Source organism: Chelonoidis abingdonii, chromosome 3, assembly GCF_003597395.2.
Source record: "Chelonoidis abingdonii isolate Lonesome George chromosome 3, CheloAbing_2.0, whole genome shotgun sequence".
Lineage (NCBI taxonomy): Eukaryota > Metazoa > Chordata > Testudines > Testudinidae > Chelonoidis > Chelonoidis abingdonii.
The window spans coordinates 157,590,266-157,614,832 of NC_133771.1; the positions used below are offsets into that span (position 1 = coordinate 157,590,266).

General features: G+C 41.1%; 1 protein-coding gene across 1 annotated transcript in view; it reads left to right on the plus strand.

Annotated features, from left to right (window-relative positions):
* Positions 1-24,567, plus strand: part of GLP1R (glucagon like peptide 1 receptor) — a 63,777-nt gene that overhangs the window by 25,190 nt on the left and 14,020 nt on the right. The window contains exons 5-10 of the mRNA XM_032790230.2: positions 3,155-3,261; positions 6,614-6,767; positions 8,379-8,538; positions 17,107-17,167; positions 22,056-22,125; positions 22,900-22,988. Of these exons, the coding sequence (XP_032646121.1) occupies positions 3,155-3,261; positions 6,614-6,767; positions 8,379-8,538; positions 17,107-17,167; positions 22,056-22,125; positions 22,900-22,988 (641 nt within the window). The remainder of the gene's footprint in view (positions 1-3,154; positions 3,262-6,613; positions 6,768-8,378; positions 8,539-17,106; positions 17,168-22,055; positions 22,126-22,899; positions 22,989-24,567) is intronic.

A 24,567-nucleotide genomic window follows, 5' to 3' on the forward strand; every position in this document is an offset into this window, starting at 1 on the left:
AGAAATTCAATACATCTGAAGGAAAATTTAGGAAATGTAAGTGGTCTCCTAAATTGTAGCCCCATCCCTTTTCCCACTCCTTCAAAGTTCTGTGACATCAAGAGACAGCTTTGCCTAACAGACTGCATGCCTGGTCATTTTAAATTCCAGTTTAAGGCTTCTTCCTTAACTATATATTGAGAGCTGCCAAGTAGACAAATGCCTTATGGCAGCACTTGGCCATTTGGTACATAGCTTGTTTCCATAAAATACAGTGCTTTGGGGGAGGGCAGTTATGTTAAACCCTAAATACATTGTGTCACCTCCTGATATGGAAATAGCTTGTGATTTTTATTTCTATTTTCCACTTTAGCAGATGCAGAACTCCTAATTGCTTGCTTTTCAGATATGTTTATGCATTTGTATTGAAGTAGATGGAATATATGGGCTAAAGGTGTTAACATAACCCAGTCACTGTCCAACATTAAACTGTATTAAAGAAGGTTTGGGTTTGGTTTACAGAGACCTCAGTCTGCTTATTACCCCACAAACACATAATTAAAAATCATCTTAACCTCTTATTAAAGATAAAGAAAAGAAGGAAAAACAATTAAGGCATTTGAAATGTAAAGTATTAAGTAAGGCTTTTATTTTAACAACATTCCTTGTTCCCTTTGTCTGTAGCTGGAGAGTATTTAGAAGGAAAATTCCTTTTGTTTGACAGACTCTTAATGAGTATCAGAGGTGGTAATAACTGTCCTTCTGGGGAAAAGAGAAGAAGTTAGTTGAGATGGGCTGGAGCTGCTGCTGCTGTTGGGAATCATTAAGAAAAGAATAGATACTAAAACAGAAACTATCATCGTGCCTCTGTATAAATCCATGGTTCTCCTGCATCTTGAATACTATGTGCAGATGTGGTCACCCCATCTCAAAAAAAAAAAATATAATGGAACTGGAAAAGTTTCAGAAAAGGGCAACAAAAATGATTAGGGGTATGGAATGGCTTCCATATGAGGAAAGATTAAAAAGACTGGGACTTTTCAGCTTGGAAAGGAGATGACTAAGGGTGGATATGATAGAGATCTATAAAATCATGACTGCTGTGAAGAAAGTAAATAACGAATTTTTTACGCCTTCTCATAACACAAGAACTAGGGGTCACCAAATGAAATTAATAGGCAGCAGGTTTAAAACAAACAGAAGGAAGTATTTCTTCACACAACAAGCAACCTGTGGAACTTCTTGCCAGAGAATGTCGTTAAGGACAAGACTATAACAGGGTTCAAAAAAGAACTAGATAAATTCATGGAGGATAGGTCCATCTGTGGCTTTTAGCCATGATGGGCAGGGATGGTGTCCCCAGCCTCACTTTTGCCAGAAGCTGGGAATGGGCAACAGGGGATGGATCACTTCATGATTACCTGTTCTGTTCATTCCCTCTGAAGCACCTGGCATTGGTCAATACTGGGCTAGATGGACTTTCTTATAGTCTATGTTAAAGTTTGATCCGGTTTCATATCAGATGGTGTTTGGGACTCCGCTGTAGTTGGTAAGGGTGGCAGTGTCATCTGAGTCCTTCTCTCGAACCCAGTCTGGTCAAGAAATCTCTCAGGATCAGGATGATGATGGCTTGGCGTCCCACAAGGTGGTGGTGGTGGGGTGATGGTGAAGTTCACTCCAGTAACCCATTTTTCTCCCCAATGTCTCTTAAGGACCCACCAAGGGAATGGTGGGTGGAATAGCCTATCCCCTCATTATTTTGTTCATGAATTAGGCCTAGTTTCTGAAACATGAGTTTTGGTTCACTGATTTTTGGTTCCATGCTTTTTCTTGTTTACAAGGGATGATCTTAACACAATCCCGGAGTTATATTGGTATGCCTTTTTGTTTGGACTAATTCAGTCTTTCTGTCTCCCTTTCATCCCTTTTCCCATCAGTACGTGTTGTTATAGGTTATTGTGACATCTTATGAACTTTTATGTACTTTTTACAGTTGAGCTCACAATTAAGGTAAATTTTAGGCCCAATTATCACAACATGTATCCAACCACCAAGGGCTTAGTTTGGGTAAAAATCACTGTCATGTTCTGGGCATCCCCCAAACACAAACCCACTAGGAATGTCGGAAGGAGGCTCTGCACAAAGGTCACAAGCTGATAGCTTTTTGCCATTACCCTAAGGTTTGTTTTAATGTAACATCTTCCAAGATGAGAGAGGAGGCATCATGTCCTTTAAACATTAAACATCAGTTTGGGCTGCATTGATTTTTTTAAACTGTTGAGTCTCGGAAGTTGTCCCAGGCTGTGACCCTGACACAGTCTCTCCTCCTGGACTAAGCAGTCTTCAGATCATTCCTTTAAAAACACTTATTCCACAAAACTTGTCAGTGATGGCTCTGCACTCAGTCTGAACCCTTACATGCTGTGCCGTGTGCCTCTGAATGGTTTTATCTATTTCTGAAGCAGGGAGAGTGTCGTCTTTTGTACAGCACAGTGCACGTTGCTCAGTATTTGTAGTGTCATCAACCCAAAGTGGAGAAATAAAATGAATGAGTCTTGGAAATAGGTTTGTGGTTAAAGATGATCCAGAATCAGAATACAGGATCTAAATCCTGCCCCACAACCCAAACATCATGATTTAGGCCTATCTCTAGCTATTGCATGTTCTACAAAAATCTTTTCTCCCCAAGACATGGACCAAAACTTTCAAACTTGGATATGAAAGAAGCCACTAAATATGGCATTAAGGAACATAGCTTTAGGCATCCCCGCTTGAAAATGCTGGCTTCAGAATTTATATCTGCTATTGCAGAATTGATGTGTCTGTCTGTATGGCAGTATAGATGGAAAGGATAGTGTCCTTTGGATTTGGAATTCACTCCCTTCCCCACTCCCTTCAGCCTTGTTCTGTAATAGCCCCGTTATATTGACTTTCTGGGCTTGCTGCAAAGCTCGTGTATTTAATGGGAGTTGAGGTGGGATTGTTTGTTTGTTTGTTTGGGGAATGGGAAAGGTGGAAGATTCTGATTTTGTAATGTGTACCTCTGACTGCCTAATAAAGGGGTGGAAAAATAGTAGGTGTCATCAAAGTAGGGTTGGTGGGAAGGTAATGGGGAGATGGGAGAAGAGAAACAGGTCCAATGAGTGCTGTCTTTTCTTTCCTTTTATGCTGTCAGGACGCACCAGAGGAACAACTCCTATACGTGTCAGTCATCTACACCATTGGATATGCTCTTTCGTTCTCTGCCCTGGTAATAGCAACTGCCATCCTTCTTGGATTCAGGTAATCCTGATGCAGTTCAAAACAGAGTGGAAGCAGCCACACTGTTCTTCCAGTCTAAACAGCATCAGACTTTGAAAAATTCAGCTTCTCCCTTTTACCATCTCCCTGTTCTACTCCTTTCATCCTCTCACCCTTCCCTGCTCCCCTCTTGCACCTTATCTCTCCCAAACATATTTAGCTTCTAAACTACTAGGAGAGCTGGTTGAAATATTTTCGAAAAAATGAAAATTTGTCAAAATATGCTGTTTCTCTGAAGCTGAAATGCTTTGCGGAGATGTATTGGTTTTGACAAAATTTTCATTGGAAGGGATGAGAGGACAGACTGATTCTATCATACGCTAGGGTGGTGAGGAGATTGGCATCGGAGGTGGGGGAAACCCATGTTCAAGTCCCTGCTCTGCCTGTTTCAGAGCAGAGTTTTTCATCCCAGATCAAAATGAGATCAGAATCAGGGACTTGAACCTGCCAGACCAGCCTCCCCACATGAACACCGAGGTTTGATCTGAAAACAGACACTTTAATGCAATTCCATTTTTGCCAAAATATTTGAAAATTTTTGTTCCACTGTGGAACAATTCCCCCCACCCTTAAATCTGCTAAGAGTACCATGAAACAGAATTGCCATCCTCCAGTCAGCTGTATGGATTAGTTTCTTCTAGGTATGACTCCATCAAATTCTGTGGAAGAGCATAGAAATTAACAGAGTTTGGTGACTGAGAAGCCATTGAAAGGATTCTGGAACGTATGTTATATTGCTTAGGTTTGGTCAAAAAAGTGCTGGCAGCCTGACCTAGATCATACATCTTTCCATAAATGCATCATGCATGTCTGCTGCAATTTCATTGATTCTAGCCTGGTTTGTCTGAATTTTGGGGATACTGAGCACAGCAGGTGCAAATATGGGGGCATTCAGAATGACATGTAGAAAGGGCAGGAAATGCAGGTATTTGATCTTGGTCTATTGTATTTTATCTTTTTTCAGCTGAGAAACATGGGACCAGTGACTGCTCTTTGCGTTTCAAAGAGAGATTAAAATGACCACAGCTGAGTTGAAATTTGTGGGAAACCCAGAAAGACAAGTTCTGCCTCCGTCAATGCCATGGGAGGATTATGATGATTCACGTGTTCAGGCATTAGTACAGTTTAGGGATTCAGAGTCACTGCTCTCTGGCTATCACTAAATCACCCCTGCCAGAGATGACTTCTCCCCCGAATTCATAAAAATACTCCTGATGAGCAATTTATTTTGCTGTTGAAATGGTGCAGATTGAGCCAACATAGCAGGTGTTTTCAAAATCTTTCTGGAGGAGGATGTCCAAAACTCCCAACCACAGTTCAAATCTCTCCATCTGACCACTGTGTTCTGCTGTCAATCCAAGAACAAATAATTTCAGTTTCAAAAAACAGTTAATGTGCTAAGTGACAAATGTACTTGGCTTTTGCAACATTTATAAAACTTGAGTACTGTAACATAAGAAAATGAAAAACTGAACAGCAACAATATTAGAGGCTTCACAAAAACACAAAAAGGAGCCATTTTAAAATCTTTAAATTTCAAAAAATGTTTGTTCAACTTATTCATAATTATCAGGACAAATTCTAGTTGTCAGAAGGACTTTTTTCCTTGGAATTAACATCCGCATGTTATTGGACTCTGACTGCAGCCTCAGCTTCTAACTGTCTACAGCAACCTTGCGTGCTTACAGAGCTGGGAGCTGGTTCCAAACCACAGATTTTTCCATCTTGAACTAAAGGAAGATCTCTGTTTGCTATAGAATATCCTTTATATTAATTCTAAGGTGCAACCAGCCAACAGAGGGCAACTTGCTCACAAACAAGTAGTATACAGTCCTGCTCCCACTGAAGTCAATGGTAGAAACCTTCTATGCTTAGCAACGGAAACAGGATAGTCCCCATACCTTCCATTGAAATCAATGGGAGCAGTATCGGACACCTAAACTACCCACAATGCAGATAATCAGTAACTGTATTTACTTACAAATTATTTTCTTCATGCACATCTCTCTCTCTCTCTCTCTGTATATATATAATGTGTACAGTTGGTGTATGGCTTTTCAAACAGATTTAAGAATATGGAAAGTTTGAAGGGATAGCAACAAGCTAGTTTTGAGCTAGAGGGTGACCAGAGTTAAACATGGTTAAATTGTTAAATGACCTGTAACTTAAAAGTGGCTTAATGAATCTTCTTCAAACTTTGCAGAAAGATTCTTCTTTGCCTTCTGAAGAAATCTAGAAAATTTCAGGCCAAATCTGTTTTTCAAGCGAACATTGCAGAGCTGAAAAATTAGGACTTTAAAATATAGGCGTAACAACTGTTCCTCTATAATATGCTCAGTATATTTTTCAGAAATAAAAAATAATCACTTCCAGCAGAGCATAGCTTAATATGAATTTTCTAAGTGGCACTGCCTACTTTCTTGATCATAGTTGTGAGAATGTGTCTTTGTTTAAATGGAAAAATAAATTAATAGAGTTCCCCCATCTCTTCCCTCTGCAGCATGTGTGCTTCTGCTTACACAGAGTTTGTCACAAGCTGAGGGAGGAAATATTAGTGGGCGAACTTCGGTAAAATATTGACAGCACTTCATTGCTGAGTTTCAATCACACAACTCCCGTTTCCTTTGCCCACCCAAAACACATTTTGACAGGTAGCAATTTTGTTGTCTGTGCAGCTGGCTATTGAAATTCACGAAGATGATGATCTTCTATCATTGTTTTTTATCATCACCACAAAGGTGAAAATCGTGTTTCTTTTAGACTCATGGAAGGCGCTTGTGATCCTCTCAGGATGCTGTTGATGAATGTAGTCTTCTCTTGTTGTCTGTGATAATTAATATGTATGATAATTTCCCTTCACGGGGACAGATACTTTAATATAGTCTGCTGCTGTGCTGCGCACCAGCACATGAACCCTTCCAAAGTATTCCTGTTGCACTCTTGTTTTCTTTGCTGAAGGGTCACTTAAATCATTTAGACGCAGCATTATGTAAAAAGTCCAGTCCTTTAGATTCCTCAGCTGTGATCACTGTAATTAAGGTTGTAAATTGTGTTTCATTATAACTCCCTGTTTTTCACACACTCCAATTGTTCTGAAATATTCACCTTTTGGGCGGAAATTTTCCAGGTCAGGCTTCTGCCTAAAGGTGAATATTTCTTGCAGAGAGTTTCAGATCCCCGCAGCCATTCGCAAGTAATGAGTTTCCAGTGACTCATCTGCATGGGTAGCCACTGATTTTTTAACAGAATCTATCAATTCCACTCTCACTGATACCCATGGTATCATTGCAGCCTACACACACTCACTGACTCAGGCTTTGCTTTCTTGTTACAGGCATTTGCACTGCACTAGGAATTACATTCACCTGAATCTCTTCACTTCTTTTATCCTACGTGCTGTATCTGTCTTCATTAAGGATTCTGTGGTGAAGTGGATGTACAAAACAGCTACGCCTGAACACCAGTGGGAAGGACTCATCTCCTACCAGGTTGGGGCAGGAGTCATGTTGCTTCTGAGGTCAATGGTTCATCATCTGCATGAAACTTTTGCTTTGTACTGAGATTTGTCCAAAATATTTTCTTCACTTCCACAGGGTTTTCCTTTGACTCCCTTGACAGACTTCATACAGTTCTAGTCATGCAATCTCAGTCTTGTTACCTATGAATAATTGCTACCCCATTGTGTTTCTTGTCCTTTTGGAGGTTTGTCCCCATGGGGCAGAGAAAACATCAAGAGCAGTTCCCCCTCCACCCTGTATATTGGTAAATGCCCCATACCTCTCCCCCCACCACCCACTCCACACTCACCATTTCCAGTGATGACAACAGAATAGTCTGACAGATGTTCCACTGCAACAGGTGACACTGTCCAGCCAATCAGGTGACCCAGTGAGCTGGTTATTCTTGGGGTACTGTATAGTCCTGCTAACTATGGTGATTTGATTTGAATGTGAGTCCAAATCTGGGAGGAGCTAAAGTAACATGTCACTTCATCTTTAGTCTGCATATAGAAAGTATGTAAATATTCTGTGATGATGCTGAAACCAGAGAATTGCTTTCTCTCTCCCTTGAGAGCTGATAAGTAAAATATAACCAAGTTGTGGGAGACAGTGATTTGGAAATTAAATGGGAGTAGATACTTATCAGCTGTGATCCTAGGTCATATGCAGGAGGTTAAAGGCACTGGAAAATGGAAGAATCAGGAAGGGTTTTTAATCTCTCTTTGAGCACTGTGATAGGAACCTTAGGCATTTTTTACCTTCCACTGAACAGGGATCACCTGTTGGGACCAGATGGGTGCAAGCCACATGATGATTTGTAACATGCAGACTTTGGGGTGCACCGACAAGCTGATGTAAAATCATAAATGTGAGGATTGGCAATGACCTCCTGGATTGTCAGTCAGTCTCTTCCTTCAAGCAGGGAGGGCTGAGTACTTCTGCATAGTGTGTAAACAGTGCTGTGTAGTTCAGATTTGTTTCATGATTTGATGGGCAAGTGAATTTAATTGTATTTTTTTGGATTCCTGAGCAGTTGTAAAATTCAGAGAAAGGGCCAAGAGGGTTTTGCAGTCAGATATGATGCATCAGGACAATACTGCTGTGGTATCACACATCACTTGCCTTTGAAGCACTGTGGCATCAACTGCGTGTTTTGGAATAGTGGAGTTCTTATCTGTAGAATATAGTATCTGTGGACCTGAAATTTTTCCATGACTGATTTCAGTAACTGGACACAATCTTGTAACTACTCTTCTCTTCCCTTCTCCTATACTGTATTGGCAGACTACCACTTAAGGTATACACAGGGGAATATTCAGAGCAGTAGATGTGTAAAGAAACAAGGGTAAATGTTCTTTTATACAGTTCTCTGCTTTGGAATTCACCTGCTGTGTTTTTGAAGTACAGTAGCTGACCCTTTGTTATCCCAGTGGTTAGGTGTGATCCATTTAGTCAAGATATTTTTTGACCAGGAAGAGGGATGTACAGTTAATTCTGTTCTTCTTTTCATGTTACTAGAACTTCTGGGGTTTTTTTTGTCTGTCTCCTTTTTTCACCACCCTTGCTACATTCACTGACCTGTATTTTCTGCTCTCTCAGGAGTCACTCAGCTGCCGCCTGGTTTTTGTGATGATGCAGTATTGTGTGGCTGCAAACTACTACTGGCTGTTGGTGGAAGGCATGTACCTGTACACGCTGCTGGTCCTGTCAGTCTTTTCTGAACAGAGAATTTTTCGGCTTTATCTCTGCATTGGCTGGGGTAAGTCAATCTCTTGTTTTCTTTCTCATATTATCTACTGGTTGCTGAGTGCATTTGCCTACACGGTCACTGTGGTGACTACCCTATCTCATGCTTTGGGACAGGTGAAATAAGAAAAGCTGTCTGTCAACGCATATTCTCTTCTGTAACTGTTGAATTCAAATCCTGCTTCCCATTCCTTTTCTGTTCCTCATATCTGACATAATGCTTTTAAAATCCTTTATAGATATTACACTATTTTAGTTTCTTATATGAGATCCTTTAGATGAAAACAATGGCTATGCATGAATCTCATAAATTCATACATTAGGCTTCCTGGGACATCTATATAACTCCATGAACTCACCGAGACTCTGCAAAATTTACTAACACCCGCAAACTTCTATAAACTGGATGACAGATGCACAATGTTTTATCACTGTATGTTAGTTGCTTGACGTGAAAGGCCTTTATGCTATATAACTGTAATAAGATGGAACAGGGTGATCAAGAATAGCCCTCATGTCAAGCATATCGCTTTACATAACAGCTGTTTGTCATCTGAAGACAGCAGCACCTCCAGAAGGAAATGCTAGCCACTCCTAGGTGAAAGCGAGTGGATTTCCTTGTGTGTACAACACAGGGTTATAGCTCATGCAATCAACTTCTGTGTGGAATATTATTGGGGCTGCTAAATGAAGGTAATGATAGGTCAGCTCTACTGTACGGGCAGAACAAGTGGTTATCTTCTGGAAAGCGATGGAATGTTCAGTGACTATTGTGCATGTGCATGAGCAAGATTAGGGGTTGTGATGAGTTGGATAAGTTTCAGTCTCTTGACCCCAAGCTGTCTGTAGTAGAAATGCTAAAGCTCTGAATCTTTCACTCTCCAGCTAAGCTTTTCTTTGTTAAACTAAATAGATTGAGCTCCTTGTGTCTGGCACTGGTAAGGCCTGTTTTCTAATTCTTTAACCATTCTTGTGGCTCTTCTGTGAACCCTCTCCAATTTATCAATAGTTTTAATTGTATTACATAGGAACAAAGGACCGGAAGGGATCTCCTGGGTCCCTGAGTCCAGTCCAGTCCTTTGCTATCACAAGCAGCCCCATCGTGTACTCCTGTTCATAAATTTATCAAGCTCCATCTTAAAACTAATTAGGTGGTTTGCTCCCACAACTGTTGCTGGAAGACTGCGTTCTTTCCCATTTTCTGTGTTTGCCTTCTGTGAATATGCTAGCAAATGTGTTGACTAGTGAGATTCATATAAATGATACATTACAAATTACTAACTGACCTGTATTTAATACACAGTGATATATGAAAGGTGAAAGAGTTCTGGTGTGTTGATGGGAATAAATAAATATGACGAATAACAAATCTCTGCTGGAATGTGCTAGCCAAAACAGTGCTGCTGTATCCCTTTCTTTCCCATCTTATTTAGCGTGCATAGCAACAGAACCTACATGCTGTGCAATCATTATTAAAATCATACATAGCTCAAATCCTATGAGCAGTCCTGCCCCTTATAAAACTTATAAGGCATCCAACTCACCAGAGAGCAAAACAGAACAGAAATAAAAACAAAATTATATTCTTCAAAAATGCCAAAAATCCTGTATAAGAAATAGGAGGTGGGGGGTGAAAGGGAGTATTTTGTCTGAAAAATGTCTGCTTGCAATTCAGCCTCTGACAAGAACAAAAGATGAAAATGATGAAGAAAAATGACACAGTCCTGTTTGTTCTCTCTCATCTTTCAAGTTTTACTAGTGTCAATTTATTTAATTTTTGATTTTGTGAAAATGACTGGCAGTGCCAGAGTTTGGCATTCAATGTCTAGGCATCATCCACACTTCCTGCCAGCACTGTTGACTCCTAACCTGCAGAGTCCCTTACTATTCCAACCCTGGGTACTTGTACAAAGCATTGCCAATGCACCTTCATTCTCAAATACAGCAGCCTCTACTGCTCCTATCCTGGAAAGTGCCCTCAGAAGTGTTCATAACTCGTTCCTATGTCAGGCTTAACGATTGTGAATGTAACTACTGGCAAAATGAAGCAAGAATAGATTTTCTTCCTGTCTCTCTGCCTTGCACATTATTCATTCTTCATGAATATGTAACCCTGGTTCAGATCTCTTTATGCCATGAATGCTCAGAAGGTCTTCTGAGTAGACTGATTTTTCTCAATGTAATGTTCATGTTTGCTCCAACGAGACAAAATGTTCCTGTTCTAGGTGAAAGAGTCCTGTAGCTTGACATAGTTTATCAGTTGTTAAAAGATCACCCTAGCAACAGAAAGGAACTAGTGGATTAAAAACAAAAAAAATAGAAGTGACGTGTGTTCAGTTGCTAGTGCCTCATGTCATCCATCTAACAATGGGAAGTTATGGACAGGGGTCATGGACATGCAAAGGCCTTGAGGATGAGGATCTCAAAGGTTGCCATTATCTAGCAGTACAGTACACATTGCATATGATGAATCACACCTGATAAAGCTGAACCAAAAAACAAGCACCTGCTGTTTTTACCAGAGTTGGTTGAAGAATTTCTTGACCTCCACTAATTTTTTCACCACTCGCCGTTGTTAAATAAATGTTTTTACATCAAATTTTGGTTTGTTGTGAAAATTTGTTTATTAACTACTTCTCCCTTTTTTTTAGTTGTAATTGTGATTGAGCCATAAGATTGGTCACAGAAGTCTCGCGGTATTGTTTCTGCTTCCTGGTTGGATAACACTAATTTTTCTGTGTGTGATCTCTCTTTCTATATATATATAAAATAGGTTTGAGCTTCTCCCAGACATCCACATGAACAGAACCATTGGAGTGTTTATGAGCAACCACTGAATCCAGCTCACTGGTTTTGTTCCCCTGAATGTTTGCAAATACTCTTTTTTGCAGTATTTGCTCTGCTGTAGTTTTTATGCTTGGAAAGTGCTGTGCATGAAGTCACAGAACAAATAAGAGCTAAATAGGCTGGGCCAAATTCATCCTCATATATATGAAGATAAAGGAATTTACACCCTAGATAAATTTGACTGGCACTTTAGGGGCCTGATCCTCAGCTAGTGTAAATTGTTATAGTGGATCTGGCCCAGATTTTAGGCCTAAATGCTGAGCTTTGTTAAAATTTGTCATAAGCTGGGCAGCAGCAGCTAACAAATGCACATTGTTCCCAGAGATGTACTGACATGAGTCAGTGATGATGATTTGAAACCCAAGCAATTTCTGGGTGATAATACAAAGAGGTGGTGGTTAAAGTAAAACTACCATGTTCGTTTAGTTTCTGTTCAAAACGTGGGGGGTGAAAAGGGATGAAAAAAAGCAATCTCAGTGGGGTGTTTCTCTGTTGTGCCTCTTGGTGAGGTTAATAAATAACAGGCTGTGAAATGCTAAATTACAAAATATTTTAAAAGAATTTTCCAGGTACATGTTAGCGAAAGGTTAATAATTGACGGTTATTATTGTTACTATTATTATTTATTACAATGTGCTCCATTCACATCAGTGCAGATTTGAGTTTATTTTTCTTTGGCTGTTGAAATAAGTAATTGATTTTTAAAAATTCTGTTCAGTTTATTATTATAAAACAAATATCCATATAGCAAAACTGGAAAAAATGTAAAGCCTTTCCTGAATGATGTAAGTAAAATAATGCAAAGCAAATTTTCACCCCATTTCACAAATCAGGAGTCATTTATGTGAACATCACTTTTATATTCACAAGATTTCACAAGAATCCCTGGATTTTTTGTCAGGAATCTCCATTTTATTTATTTATTTATTTATTTATTTTTATGGCTACATCCTTGTAGAAAATAGTGGGAAAAGTGGAATATGTGGAGAGGGCAGTGTTATATTTTTGCTTGTTTCCATGAATTATTATTGTTTGTATTACCTTAGCACCAAGGAGCTCCAGTCATGGACCAGAACCCCATTGTGCTAGGTGCTGTACAAACTCAGAACAAAAAGACAGTCCTGACCCCAATGGGCTTACAGTTTGAACTGTGCAAAACATTTTGTGATTTCACACACACATGCATGTAATGTATTGTGCATGCTATGTAAACCAAAGCCCACATCTTCCCCTTGTCACTACCATGTGCAAAGCTGCTGGAAAAATTATACTGTATCCAGAACAGAAGCAGTAGCAACAACAAAAGAACTCTCTTATGGGCCGTATTGGGCAAATGGCGAGGCAGGTAGATGAGTTACTCCCTTCAGTCTAGAAGGCAGCACAGCTGTAGCTAAGCAGAATATTGACTCAGAAGAAGCAGGCTCATTTGCAGTGGAAAAGAGAATATTGTTGCTATTTATTTCTGATACTGCCCACAGTGAGCTGAATGCTCCACAGACATAAGAGCCCCAAAGCGCTCTTGCTCCACCAGAGACAAAACAGACATGGAATGCAGGGGGGAAGGAGCACCAAATGTAAAGTGGTTAAGGTAATGGTGATACATTAATATTTTTGTTTGTTTTTTGTTTCTTAAAATACATAGATTATTCCTAGTTACAGCATTCAAGGCAGCAAGACTTGTTCTTTTAGTCTGAGTCTGAGAGAGCAGACACTGAACCCAAGTCACCCCGACTAACTACATCAGCACTGTATAAAATAGACTATGAGAACAGCAGATTACACTTCAACCCATCCATACACCCACCAGCAGTTACTGGAACAGGGAACTTTTTACATTCAGAAGAGGAGGAAAATGATGATGCCCGAGCAACATCCCACAATTGCTATGTGCAGGGAGAATGACACAACGATGCAATTAGCAGCACTAAAGACTAACAGGAATATATTAATAAAAAGCCAAACAGATTCTCTGAGCTCCTGCAGCGATTTTACACCCAGCTGTGCTCACAGCAGAGAAGCTGCCATTCAGAAAAGTTGACAACAGAAACCTACTCCAAGGAAGAAGGAGCTGCAGGAAGGAAGCTATCAGTGTCTAAAGCCAGATTGCAAGGACGATAGGTTTGGAAGAGATCTAGGAAGAACACTTTCTTTCAAAGTCTCATTTAGACTCAGTGTAGCAATTAGAGATGTTTATTCCATTAGCCATTTCCTTTTAAACTTGCTTCTTCAAGTAAAAGACTTCGTTAAAACCAGGGATGTCAAGAGCCTTATTAAAAATACTGCAGCATTCTACACTAGTGGCCTCAAGCCCTGCAGTTGCAAACTGCTGCATTTTGGACCATTGCTCTTGTTGCTTCAGACTTTCCAAACAGATTAGTGGATTTAGACACACTGAAGTTGTGTGTCTCTAAATCCCCTGGTTGATTTTGAAACTCTCAGCCACTTTTTTTTCCCCTCTACACAGAGTAATTGCAAACTTTATATCAGAAGGGCCTTTATTTTAGATTAAGGGCACGGCTACACTGAAAAGCCTGCCATGGCCAGGGATAAGGTACGATGGCAGAACTACATGTGGAGCCCAGGCATAGAATAGCTGGGGTGGGTGGGAGTGTCAAGCTGAAAGTGCATTGGTGGAACTGTGTGTAAGAATTTTTTCCTAGCTTACAGCACTTAGCACAATGGCATCTGCTTCATTACTGGGGTTCCTAGGCTATATGGTAATATAAATAAATAATAATACTCAACCCAGTGTTATAAAACCCTCAGTTTCATGAGCACCAAATTGATGGAAACAGTTCAGAAAGAAAAATTAACTGTGTCAAATGTGATTCAAATTATAAGGTCTATTTTTGGAGAAAAACTTTTGGGTCTGTAGCAATGCAGATGTAAAGTGTAACTATGAATCTAATAAAAGATACCATTGATCTTGTTATCTCCTTTTTAATATAATTTGCAGTCATCTTATCCTGTGGCTGCCACTTAAAAAGTCATAACATTAGAGATACCATAGTTTTTCCTCTGAACTGAGAATAGATAGTTGGTAAATGTTGACTTGCTTCCATGATGTACTGTGATGCATGTAATCTTAGAAATGTGTGGATAGAATTAAAGATCTGCAACTTCTAGATCTCTGATCCCAATGGACATACTGGGGAAAAGGAGAGGGAGAAAAAGCTGTGTTCCCTTTGCTAATACATTACCAAGCCATTAACTCACTTTGACATCGTTTCATAGTCTAGCCAAACCACTATACATACACCAAAATACATCGTGAGTTCGTTTCTAAATAATGTGAAGTTAAGGTTTCCCTCCTATGAACATGCACTCTTGGTACATTACACAAAAGTTATCCTAGACTGAGTCCTCGAGCAAACCACACATGCTTGAGGCATGTCTAGACTAACAGTCACAATCATGTAAATTAACTCAAGTTAATTAGCAATCAAGACCAGGATCACAAACTCTTGTCCAAGCAAAGCGTTGGTGATCTTTGAAAACTAATTCATTTAGGAGATGCTGGAGACCTTACTGTTTTTCTGTGCTATAAATCACAAGAGAAACACTGCTTCAGATTATACAGTCCACTGTAAACCGGATTTATGTGGATTAAGTAATATCGTGGGGACATACCCTGACCAGAACGTTAGAACAATAAGAGACTCTATCCCTCATAGCCCTGCTACACCGAGAGTCTGTCCTAGATTATATACTGAACCTAGCACCTCCTGGAACAGAACTTCTGAAATTTGGTCAGTGCTGCATGTATATCCAAGCAGTACAGACAATATCAATTAAAACTCATAAATTTCCACAATACTGTCAAATCTCAGGGCCTTGGATTAAAGTGCAGTGACATGGGACATGACTGATGTAGCAGCACTGGATAGCAACTGGAAGGAGGAGGAGGAGATGCCAATCACTATGTTACCTTTAATTAATTGAGTACTTTCTAATCAGAATACTGAAGTGGTTCAGTAAAGACAGGCTCTGTCTAGCTTAGCCCTTTTAAAATATATCACTAATAATTTGAATCTCACCAAATCAAAAAATCAAGTAATGCAATTAAATATGGAGAGATTTCTGATGTATCCAGGCTATGGAGATCTCCACAAATCATAGCACTTATCACTCTAAACATCTGTTCCTTTACTGAAGTATATCTTGTTCTCCCAGAGTGTTCATGTTTCATCTTGTAAATTTCATATTAGGGTGACTTTTAATCCAGCCTTAATTCCCTGCAAAGTCAAGAAGGGAAAAATTCAAAGACTAATTTAATAGCTTCCATGAATCAAAGACTCATTTGGGATTGAAAGTGATCTGCAGTGGGTCGCCTAAGCCACTTCCTAGGCGTCCTAGCACAAATGGGGGCTTGTCTACCTGGTCCTGCAGTTCAGACAGTGGGAGTGTTAATTGCATCGCATCCTAGAGTGCGTCATTGTAACTTCCCTATATGAATGCTGTGGGTGCAAAATAACAGGTACCTAACTTACATTAATGCAGTCCTGTTTGACGAGGACTATGATAGTGCAAACCAGGTACCTTGAATTTGTGCCCGCAGCATCCATGAGGGGAAGTTACAGGGCAGCATTTTAGTGCACTCTATAATTCACCCCCCTGTCGTCTAGGAGGTGCTCTGTAGCCCACAATGGGGGGCCACATAGACCGTTCTCACTAGCCCATCCTGACAGATGCCCGCACAATCTCAGCATTGAATACCTCCAGTGATGGTGATTCGGCAACCTCCCCCTGGCTGGCTCACTCCATTGTCCTTATGATTACTCTTGTTATAGAACGCTTCAGAAAGTTTCCTTGCTACTGCTGCTGCTGCCTGTTACTTTTCATTCCGTCCTTACTGACAAGGGAGGGTAACTGACCCTTTGTCTCTTTGTAACACCCCACTCTCCTGGTGGCTGGGAAAGAATACTATGCAACACAACTGAAAGTTATTGCAGCATAATTCACATTGCAGATACTGTTTTGAGATTTCCAAACCACTGCGGATCATAACATTGTTTTTACTCTTCCTGCCCCCCCCACCTTTAAATACACTCCATGGATTGTACACCACCTTACTTGGCACTAATGTGGGTAAAGAACCTAAAAGAGTGTGCAAGGAGGGACAGATTCACAGAGAAATTATGGAAATGTGACACCTTGTTCATTCTTGGGACAGTGTTTCATCCCTGTTTGTCTAATGAAACATTTTCCCCCTTTGCATTGTTTCTGGACATTTCCAGCACTATCAGTTGACAGATGCACTTTTTAAGTGTATATTTAAATGTGGATAAATGTAATGCAAGTGAAAGGAGTTGGATTGTTGCCCTTGAGTCTGTATAACGGCACTGCAAGCTTCTCCCAGAAAACAACTCCCACTCAGTATTCACTCTGACCTAGTTGGAACTCCCGAATTTGGTCTCTGGGGCCCATTCAATGAAAGCTGCCAATAAGAGGTCCAATTAGTGCCAGTTTTGGAGGTGGTTTTTGTCACACAAACACCTGTCCACTCAGAACTAGACTGATCCCCCTAACTCATTTTATATAAGCCACTAAATAGCTGCATGATGGTAACTTAGCAGCATTGCTGACTTGGAACAGTGATGGCTAGGTACACTGGATGGGAGCTGCAAACCTGTCACTGGCTAATTATGTTGCTCTTAGTCATATGAGGTTTTAGTCCTTCCTGTTTTTCCTTGTTGTTGATTGTCAGTATCTGTCTTGTCTCCTCTCTTCTCAGGTGTACCAATCCTGTTTGTTATCCCCTGGGGAATTGTCAAGTACCTTTATGAAGATGAGGGGTTGGTTCAGTTCTAATATCTAGCTGATATTTCATTTGTGGAGTGTGTGTGTTGGGGGGCCATTTTTGGTTTGATTTCATTGTTTTGGCAATGGCTGATGTGCTGAAATCCCATGTAGTTGCTTATGTTGTGTATGAAGCTTTTGCATAACATTTCTGAAAGATACACAAGCTCACTCCTAGTCAGAATTTTCCATATGTCTGTTTATCTATTCCTCTGCAGGTCAAAGAGAGGTACATTTGTATCTGTTTTTCAGCAACTACAATATCCATTGTAGAGGTCGTCATACCTGATCAGACTATCTTTGATAGTCTGCCTCTGGCAATAGCCTCTCCAGGATGTTTCAGAGGAAGGCCAAAACCTCCCACAAAGTTCTCTACTTGTGTTATTCCTTCCTGACCCCTGTAGTGATCAGTTTATGCCTTGCAGCAGAGATCTGATTATCCATTCTTGTCTTAGCTTCCATTATTCAGTCCATTATAAAATACAGCCATGTTGTCTGTCTGGCTGCCCTTGCATTGCAGAGAATTGCACACGTTGACTACAGTGCATAAGGAAATGCTGTAGAACTTGAAATACTTGTTTTCTGTTAACTTTCACCATAGTCGCTGATTTGAAAAATCAGCGACATCATTTAATTTTACCAAAGTTTATTTCTAGCAACAGGCTAGTAGCAGCTTTCCTCTAATAGGGACTGGCTGGGAGCATGGAAATAATGTGATGCATGGCCAATGTCCTTTGCGCTGATAAACAGTTATATGCTATTTATTTTTTATTCTGCTTACCACCTTTTGGGCCCTGTTGCCACTCAGTGTACCTTCCCCACTGCAATTTACTGGAAAACCTTGTTTAAACACAGTCCTTTCCTAGGCAGGTACCAATATGATGTGAAAATTCACTGTAGTTGGGTCCAACATTGTATCAACTCTCCCCTTCACCGAGTATTCAAGGGATGGGATATCAGGAATCAGTTTTTATTTGTGTCTTTCATATTACAGAATGGTTTGCTCAAGTCACCTCTAACTCTTCTCCTTTCCAGGCTAAAATAATCCTAGGGTTTTCTGACTGTTCTGTCCAGGTCTGTCTCAACTGTATTCTGTAATAAGAATGATCTGTTGCAAGTTTTATCCAAATGATCAGTATAACTTTACAAGGCCGCCCAGAGGAGGAGTGGGGGGGAGTGGGGCAATTTGCCACAGGCCCCGGGCCCCACAGGGGCCCCCACGAGAATAAAGTATTGCAACTTTTTTTTTATGGAAGGGACCCCTGAAATTGCTTTGCCCCAGGCTCCCTGAATCCTCTGGGCACACCTGTAGCTTTAAAGAGCTTGAACAGCCTATCTTTCTGTTGGTGTGGAAAATGTATTCAAAGTGCTCTCCCTCAGCTTTCTGCATTATGCAGTGCTCAGAGCTGACTTATGATTTCTATTAAAGAAAACTGTTGCTGGCTGCCTTCAGCAGACCCTAAAAGGGGCAATTTTGCATCTTATTAGGTTTTCTAAATCTTGTATAAATATTTGTAAAATACTGTAATAAATCATCTTGTGCAGCTTCCTCTCTGAAGGGCAAGTTTTCTATGCCTCAGGCCTCAGGATGGCATTTGTTAGTGCGTCTAGGGATATCTTTCATGCCATTTGCCATAGTGCTGCCACTGTGGATGTGCAGAAGGCTGTAAATTTCATTTGTGACTCAACTATCTCCCCAGTTATGAGGCATAACTAGAAACAAATAAGGTCAGGGCTACAATGGCTCAATGTTCTAGGCAATCCTGAGAATGTAACCACTCAGAATAAAGGATTGTAGCCTGCAAGGACAGATCTACTTGCAAACTGTCTTCTTCCCGCCTGACTGGGATTGCCGCAATTGTGGCTACAACTGTGAAGTTCCCCTAAAAACTGCCATTCATTAAAAATAATTGATCTATTAAAAGAAGACATTTTCAGCTCCCCTGTTTTTTAAAATCTATCTCTGTTTTTGTGGGTCCAATTTTATGTGGGTGGAAGTGAAGACAGGTTATGTTTCTTAATTATAGGAGTGCACCCACAAATCTAGTGCTTACATTCATCCCACACACCCACATCTGCACCATCAGTTAATTGCGGATGCAAAACGCACAGTCTGGGTTGCAGCTTTTTTAAAAATCAGACTGTTCAGTTGCACCAAACCAAGACAGAACTGCACTGAAGATTTTTTTTTTTTTTTTAAAGGAATACAAACTTGAGACACAAAAGGAGAGTTTTTGCAGTGGTATTCGGTTAGGTGGATCATTTCCCCACTAGGGACCAAATGCTGTGAGTTGCTAAACGTGGCCTGAGAGGCTGTGAGCATACTCAGTTGCCAGTGAATACCCGGTAGATCCAAGTCACGATAGATGTTGATGTTTCTATTACTGTAACATCTCTAGAAAGTACATTAGACAAGGAATCATATACAGATGTCAGTTTTATTTTCTGGATGCTTTAATTGTGCTGGTACGCTAATTGCATTGTAATGGCATTTTTATTGCATAAATCTGTATAAATTTAAAAATAGTTAACGCTGATCTGTGCTGTGGAAAACAATTAATGTACGTATAAATGTAGCAGAGTTAATATAAAGAACTATATCTCAGTCTCTGTCACTACTAGGAACCTTAAAAATTCTCTCTGTTTCTACTGCAGCTACTCAGAGAAATTAAAACTCTGCTTCCAGCCATGCCTGTTATCCAGCATGTCTCAGAAGTATCCACATAAAATTAATTTTAAAGGCTACATGAAGTTGGTTCCTGCTCACACATGCCAATGAAGTGGTTCTCCTATTAACCTAGTTCCAGTTAAGCTGCACTGACTGTTCTCAAAATATACACTTGCTATTCATCAGTGGCTAAAGTACTGTAGAACAGAGTCTGGTGGTAGAACCGAGGGGTTGAAAAAATATATTTGTTGTGTGCACCAAAATGAAATATAGTTGAAAAACAGCAGAGATCTGCCAGATAGACATTTGTGATGCTACAAGCTTAGCTGCTTCACTTTTCTATGTGGTATTTTAATGTCTCCATCACTGTGACATCTAGGTGCAACTGCATATCTTATGGTTTGCTAGGATCTCCAGGGTTAAAGTTGAAGCTAGCTTTCCCTTTACAAGTCTCCTTTTCTTACCCCCACTAATACCATCCAAAATGTAATTGGCATATTCTTGTGCCAGGGATAAATGAAGTGGCTAATGCAGGGTGAATAGATTACTGTAGTTTGGCAGATGAGACTTGAAAAGAAGTCAAGTGTAGTGAATCTGTTGGGAAAATTTTTTTACTCTCTTTATGGCTTGTCATATCTCAAAAACAGTGTGGTGTAGAAACACCTTGTTTTAATCTGTTGGGTTTGATAAGAACTGGTGTCTTTTAATAATGTTGAATGGTTTGATAGATTAAAAAAGTTATTAACTCCAGTTTATGAAAATGTTAGGAATCCTGCATGCTACTTGCTCATAACTTTCTCTTTAAAATTTCTTTGGGACTGAAACCTACATATATATTGAAAGAACTGGATATGCCCTTTGTCCTGATCTCCATTAAATAGCCCTGGTTGTAGTGAGTAAACAGGTGCTTTTTAAATATAGATGCTTAATCTTAACACTGGGGGGAGTGAGAGAGAGACTGGAAATCTGACCAATGAAACACAGATCCCTTCTATAGCAGCAGTTCTCAAACATTTTAGCAACCCAAGTACCCACATTTTTATTTAATTTTTTTCAGAGACTCCCCCCCAATCCCTGCCCCTGCTCAGCCCCAGGCCCCGCCCCCACTCCCACTCCATCCCTTCCCCAGGCTCCACTCCCCCACCTCTTCACACCCCCTGCTCATCCATCCCCCCTCCCTCCATTGCTTACTCTCCCTCACCCTCACTCACTTTCACTAGGCTGGTGCAGGGGGTTGGGGTGCAGAAAGGTGTGCAGGCACGGGAGGGGGTGCGGGCTCTGGGAGGGAGTTTGGATGCAGGAAGGAGTTTGGGTTGGGGCAGGGGATTGGGGAGTGGGCTCCAGCCAGGCGGCACTTACCTTGGGCGGCTCCTGAAAGTGACTGGCACATCTACTTGGCAGCGGCTCCTAGGAGGGAAAGTCAGGGTCTCCTGCAGGCACTGCCCTCGCAGCTCCCTTTGGCTGCAGTTCCCAGCCAGTGGGAGCTGTGGAGTTGGCACTTGGAGTGCCAGAGACCCTCTGCCCCACTCCTGGCACCTCCCTCCCCAGAGCTGCAGAGATGCGCCAGCCACTTCTGGGAGCCATGAGGAGCCCTGCCTTAGCCCTGCTGCACCGTCGGACTTTTAGCGCGTAAAATCTCCATTTGGCTTCAGTAGCCTCTGGGAGATAGAGAAAGGAGGAGGAGAAAGGAGTTGAGGGAGGGAGAGGAGTTGATCAGTGGGACTCGCGGACCGCTGTTGGAGATACACTGTTGTATAGGATATTCATAAACAGCCAAGTAACAAGAAGACTTTACTTTGACACTTTTAAGATTTAATTTTTTTTTAAAAAAGTGTAGAATGGAAAGATGAGGTAGCTACAGTGCAGCAAAATATTTGATTTTTAACAAATTCCTGCTCAGCCAGATGAAACATTTGGACCGTGGATTCAATGCTGTAAATCTTCACAATGATAGAAAATTAAGTAAAAGGATTAGTCATCAGAGTGCAAGAGAGACAGGGTAACAGCATCCAGTTGAGTGCTGTAAGTTAGCATGAGGCATTCAGATGTTTCTAAGAACCACATGTAGCTGCATCTGTTTCCATGTCATCATTATGTGCCTTTCTGGTATCTAGTTCTCATCATCTGCATTGCTGAGACATGTGATGAGAGAGAAGAGACTTTATGCATATTCTTAGCTTTTTGTTTTGTGTTTAACCTCCCTGCTGCCTCCCCAGTTGCTGGACCAGAAACCAAAACATGAATTACTGGCTGATCATCAGACTACCCATTCTAATCGCTATTGGGGTGAGTGACCACGAGCAGATACAGGGATCCAGCATACGTATAATGAGACAAATGGAGAGACCAGAGCATTCAATGCTGCAGGATACGCTTTTGCTAACAAAGCTACTATACAGCAGCTCTTCTCTTCACATGTAATAATGGGGAGGAAACTATAAGGAGGGTTTGGGAGCCAAAGATGAGAGATTGCATGATGGGATGGGTTAATGGTAGAGACAAAATGTGAGAGGTCAGTATGAAAGATATATGGGTGATGCCCACTGGCCACTGTCCTATAGGAAAACTGAGGAGTTCTTGGTCCTCACTTCAGTTCAGAAACATGATCATGTGAAACCAATGCTGTTTCTGGCTGAAAACACAGTGCCAGACCACTTGGCTGAAGCAAAATGACAAATTCCATGGTATTTTAGAAAAAAGCCAGATTCCTCAGTCAGAATTGTGGAGATCACAGGGCACGAATTGGGATGAATAAGAGTTTATACCACTTAGAACTCCTGATTTCAGCTGTCTGCAGACTCAGGCAGACATCACTTCTTTGATTTATGCTCAGCTTATGTACTAAAGATAAACTATCCAATTGTAAAAGCTAGAAACAGATTCTGGAGCATGGTTCTGTGGCAAGAGCTGAATTCCACAGCAAATTCTGCAGCTGCAGAATCGTGGAATACACAGGACCCTGTCTATAGACACCTTGACACTGCGTATGTTCATTCATATGTCTTGTCTTGCACACACATTTCCTGATAACAATGTCAGCTGCTTCTTTCTTTTCTCCAGGTGAATTTCCTGATCTTTATCAGAGTTATATGCATCATCATTTCCAAGCTGCAAGCAAATCTGATGTGCAAAACTGACACGAAGTGCAGGTAAGTTATTTGGTGAGCTAGCACTTGCTGTGCTTTTTGAAAAGGGAGAGACAAGCAGGAGTGGAGTGCCATAGGAGGTTAAAGATTTCAGGCACTGGGTGGCATGCAGAAGGCATTGCACGTAACTATGATAGTCCAGAACAACTGACCACAGATGAAGCCCACTGGTGGATACAGAGCTTATGGTAAACCTGCCCTATCAATGCCTTTGTTGTACCTGCTCTATGGATTAAACAGAGGACTTGGTCTTCTGCGGCTGTCAATCTAGAACCTACCATGAGCACTGAAAAAAAAATTCCATTTGGCAATTATTTTTAAGGAACATAGAGAAAAACGCGGTTGTCCTTGTTTCCATCACTACTCTTACTTTCCCTCTCCACTAGTTACTGTGCCCTCTTATCATGACCTATGTGTCCTCAGTTTTCTGAGCATATTTATGTGACTTTTTGTCTGGTACAGTATGTGAGGCTTACTGCGTGAGTTTAATTTTTACCTTGCAGACTTCTTTACATGTGAACTGTTTGTGGCTCACCTGGACAGCTGTTTACACCACCAACATTCATGGGCATATTCTTCAGCCCTTGGTTTCTGTGTCTTTGGGGCTTTAAGATCCTTCCCCCAGATTAATCTTGGGAGGCACACAAACTTGGCCCACCTAATGATGTGCATATCATGATACTGCATTGGTACATGACAGCTTGGGTCATCACAATACCCTGTGACCCACTGTTGTCATGTTTTGGTAGAACAATATGATGTCTTGATGCAGCATCATGACGCTCTATTCAAGGGTCCAAAACAAGGGCCCAGCCCCCCACTACTCTGGATTTGCCCTGATATGTCACAGACACCTTAATAGTAAAACCCTCAACTCCACCTAGAGAGGACTCTCTAAACATTGATATGATGAGTGGCTAAGTCTAGGACCAAGAGAACATTAAAGACCTTGCCCTTTCTAATCACATTTTGTTCTCTCTGTTATAACAGTTCACCATAGCAATCGCTAATCTCCTTCTGTGCTGCCAGCCTGTCTTTGCACATGAAGTCATGGCTGTCTAATGGGTATTTGGTGCTCAGCTTGGGAGAAGAGACTCATTTTGGAGGGTTAAGAGAGATAAGATGGATGTGGGACCACATTATCTCTCGCTATCACAACCTCTGTGATCCTCATGATAGGGAAATTCACGGATCCTGAACTTTGATACAGTGGGGCCCTCTCTGAGTGAAGTTTGGTTTTATGGCAACACACCCCAAAAAGCTTCACTATAAGCAGAGTTTCACTCTAACAGGAGAAGACTTGCCTGGCAAAAGAGCTCCTCCTCTTCACCAGGAATACTGAACTCCTGTAGCCTATCCTTGCAGTTTGAAGGGGCATTGACAGTTGTTCTTCGAGTGCTTGCTCATATCCATTCCAGTTAGGTGTGTGCGTGCCGCGTGCACGTTCGTCGGAAGATTTTTACCCTAGCAACACTCGGTGGATCGGCAGGGCGCCTCCTGGAGTGGCGCCGCTATGGCGCCGGATATATACCCCTGCCGACCCAGCCGCCCTTCAGTTCCTTCTTGCCGGCTCCTCCGACAG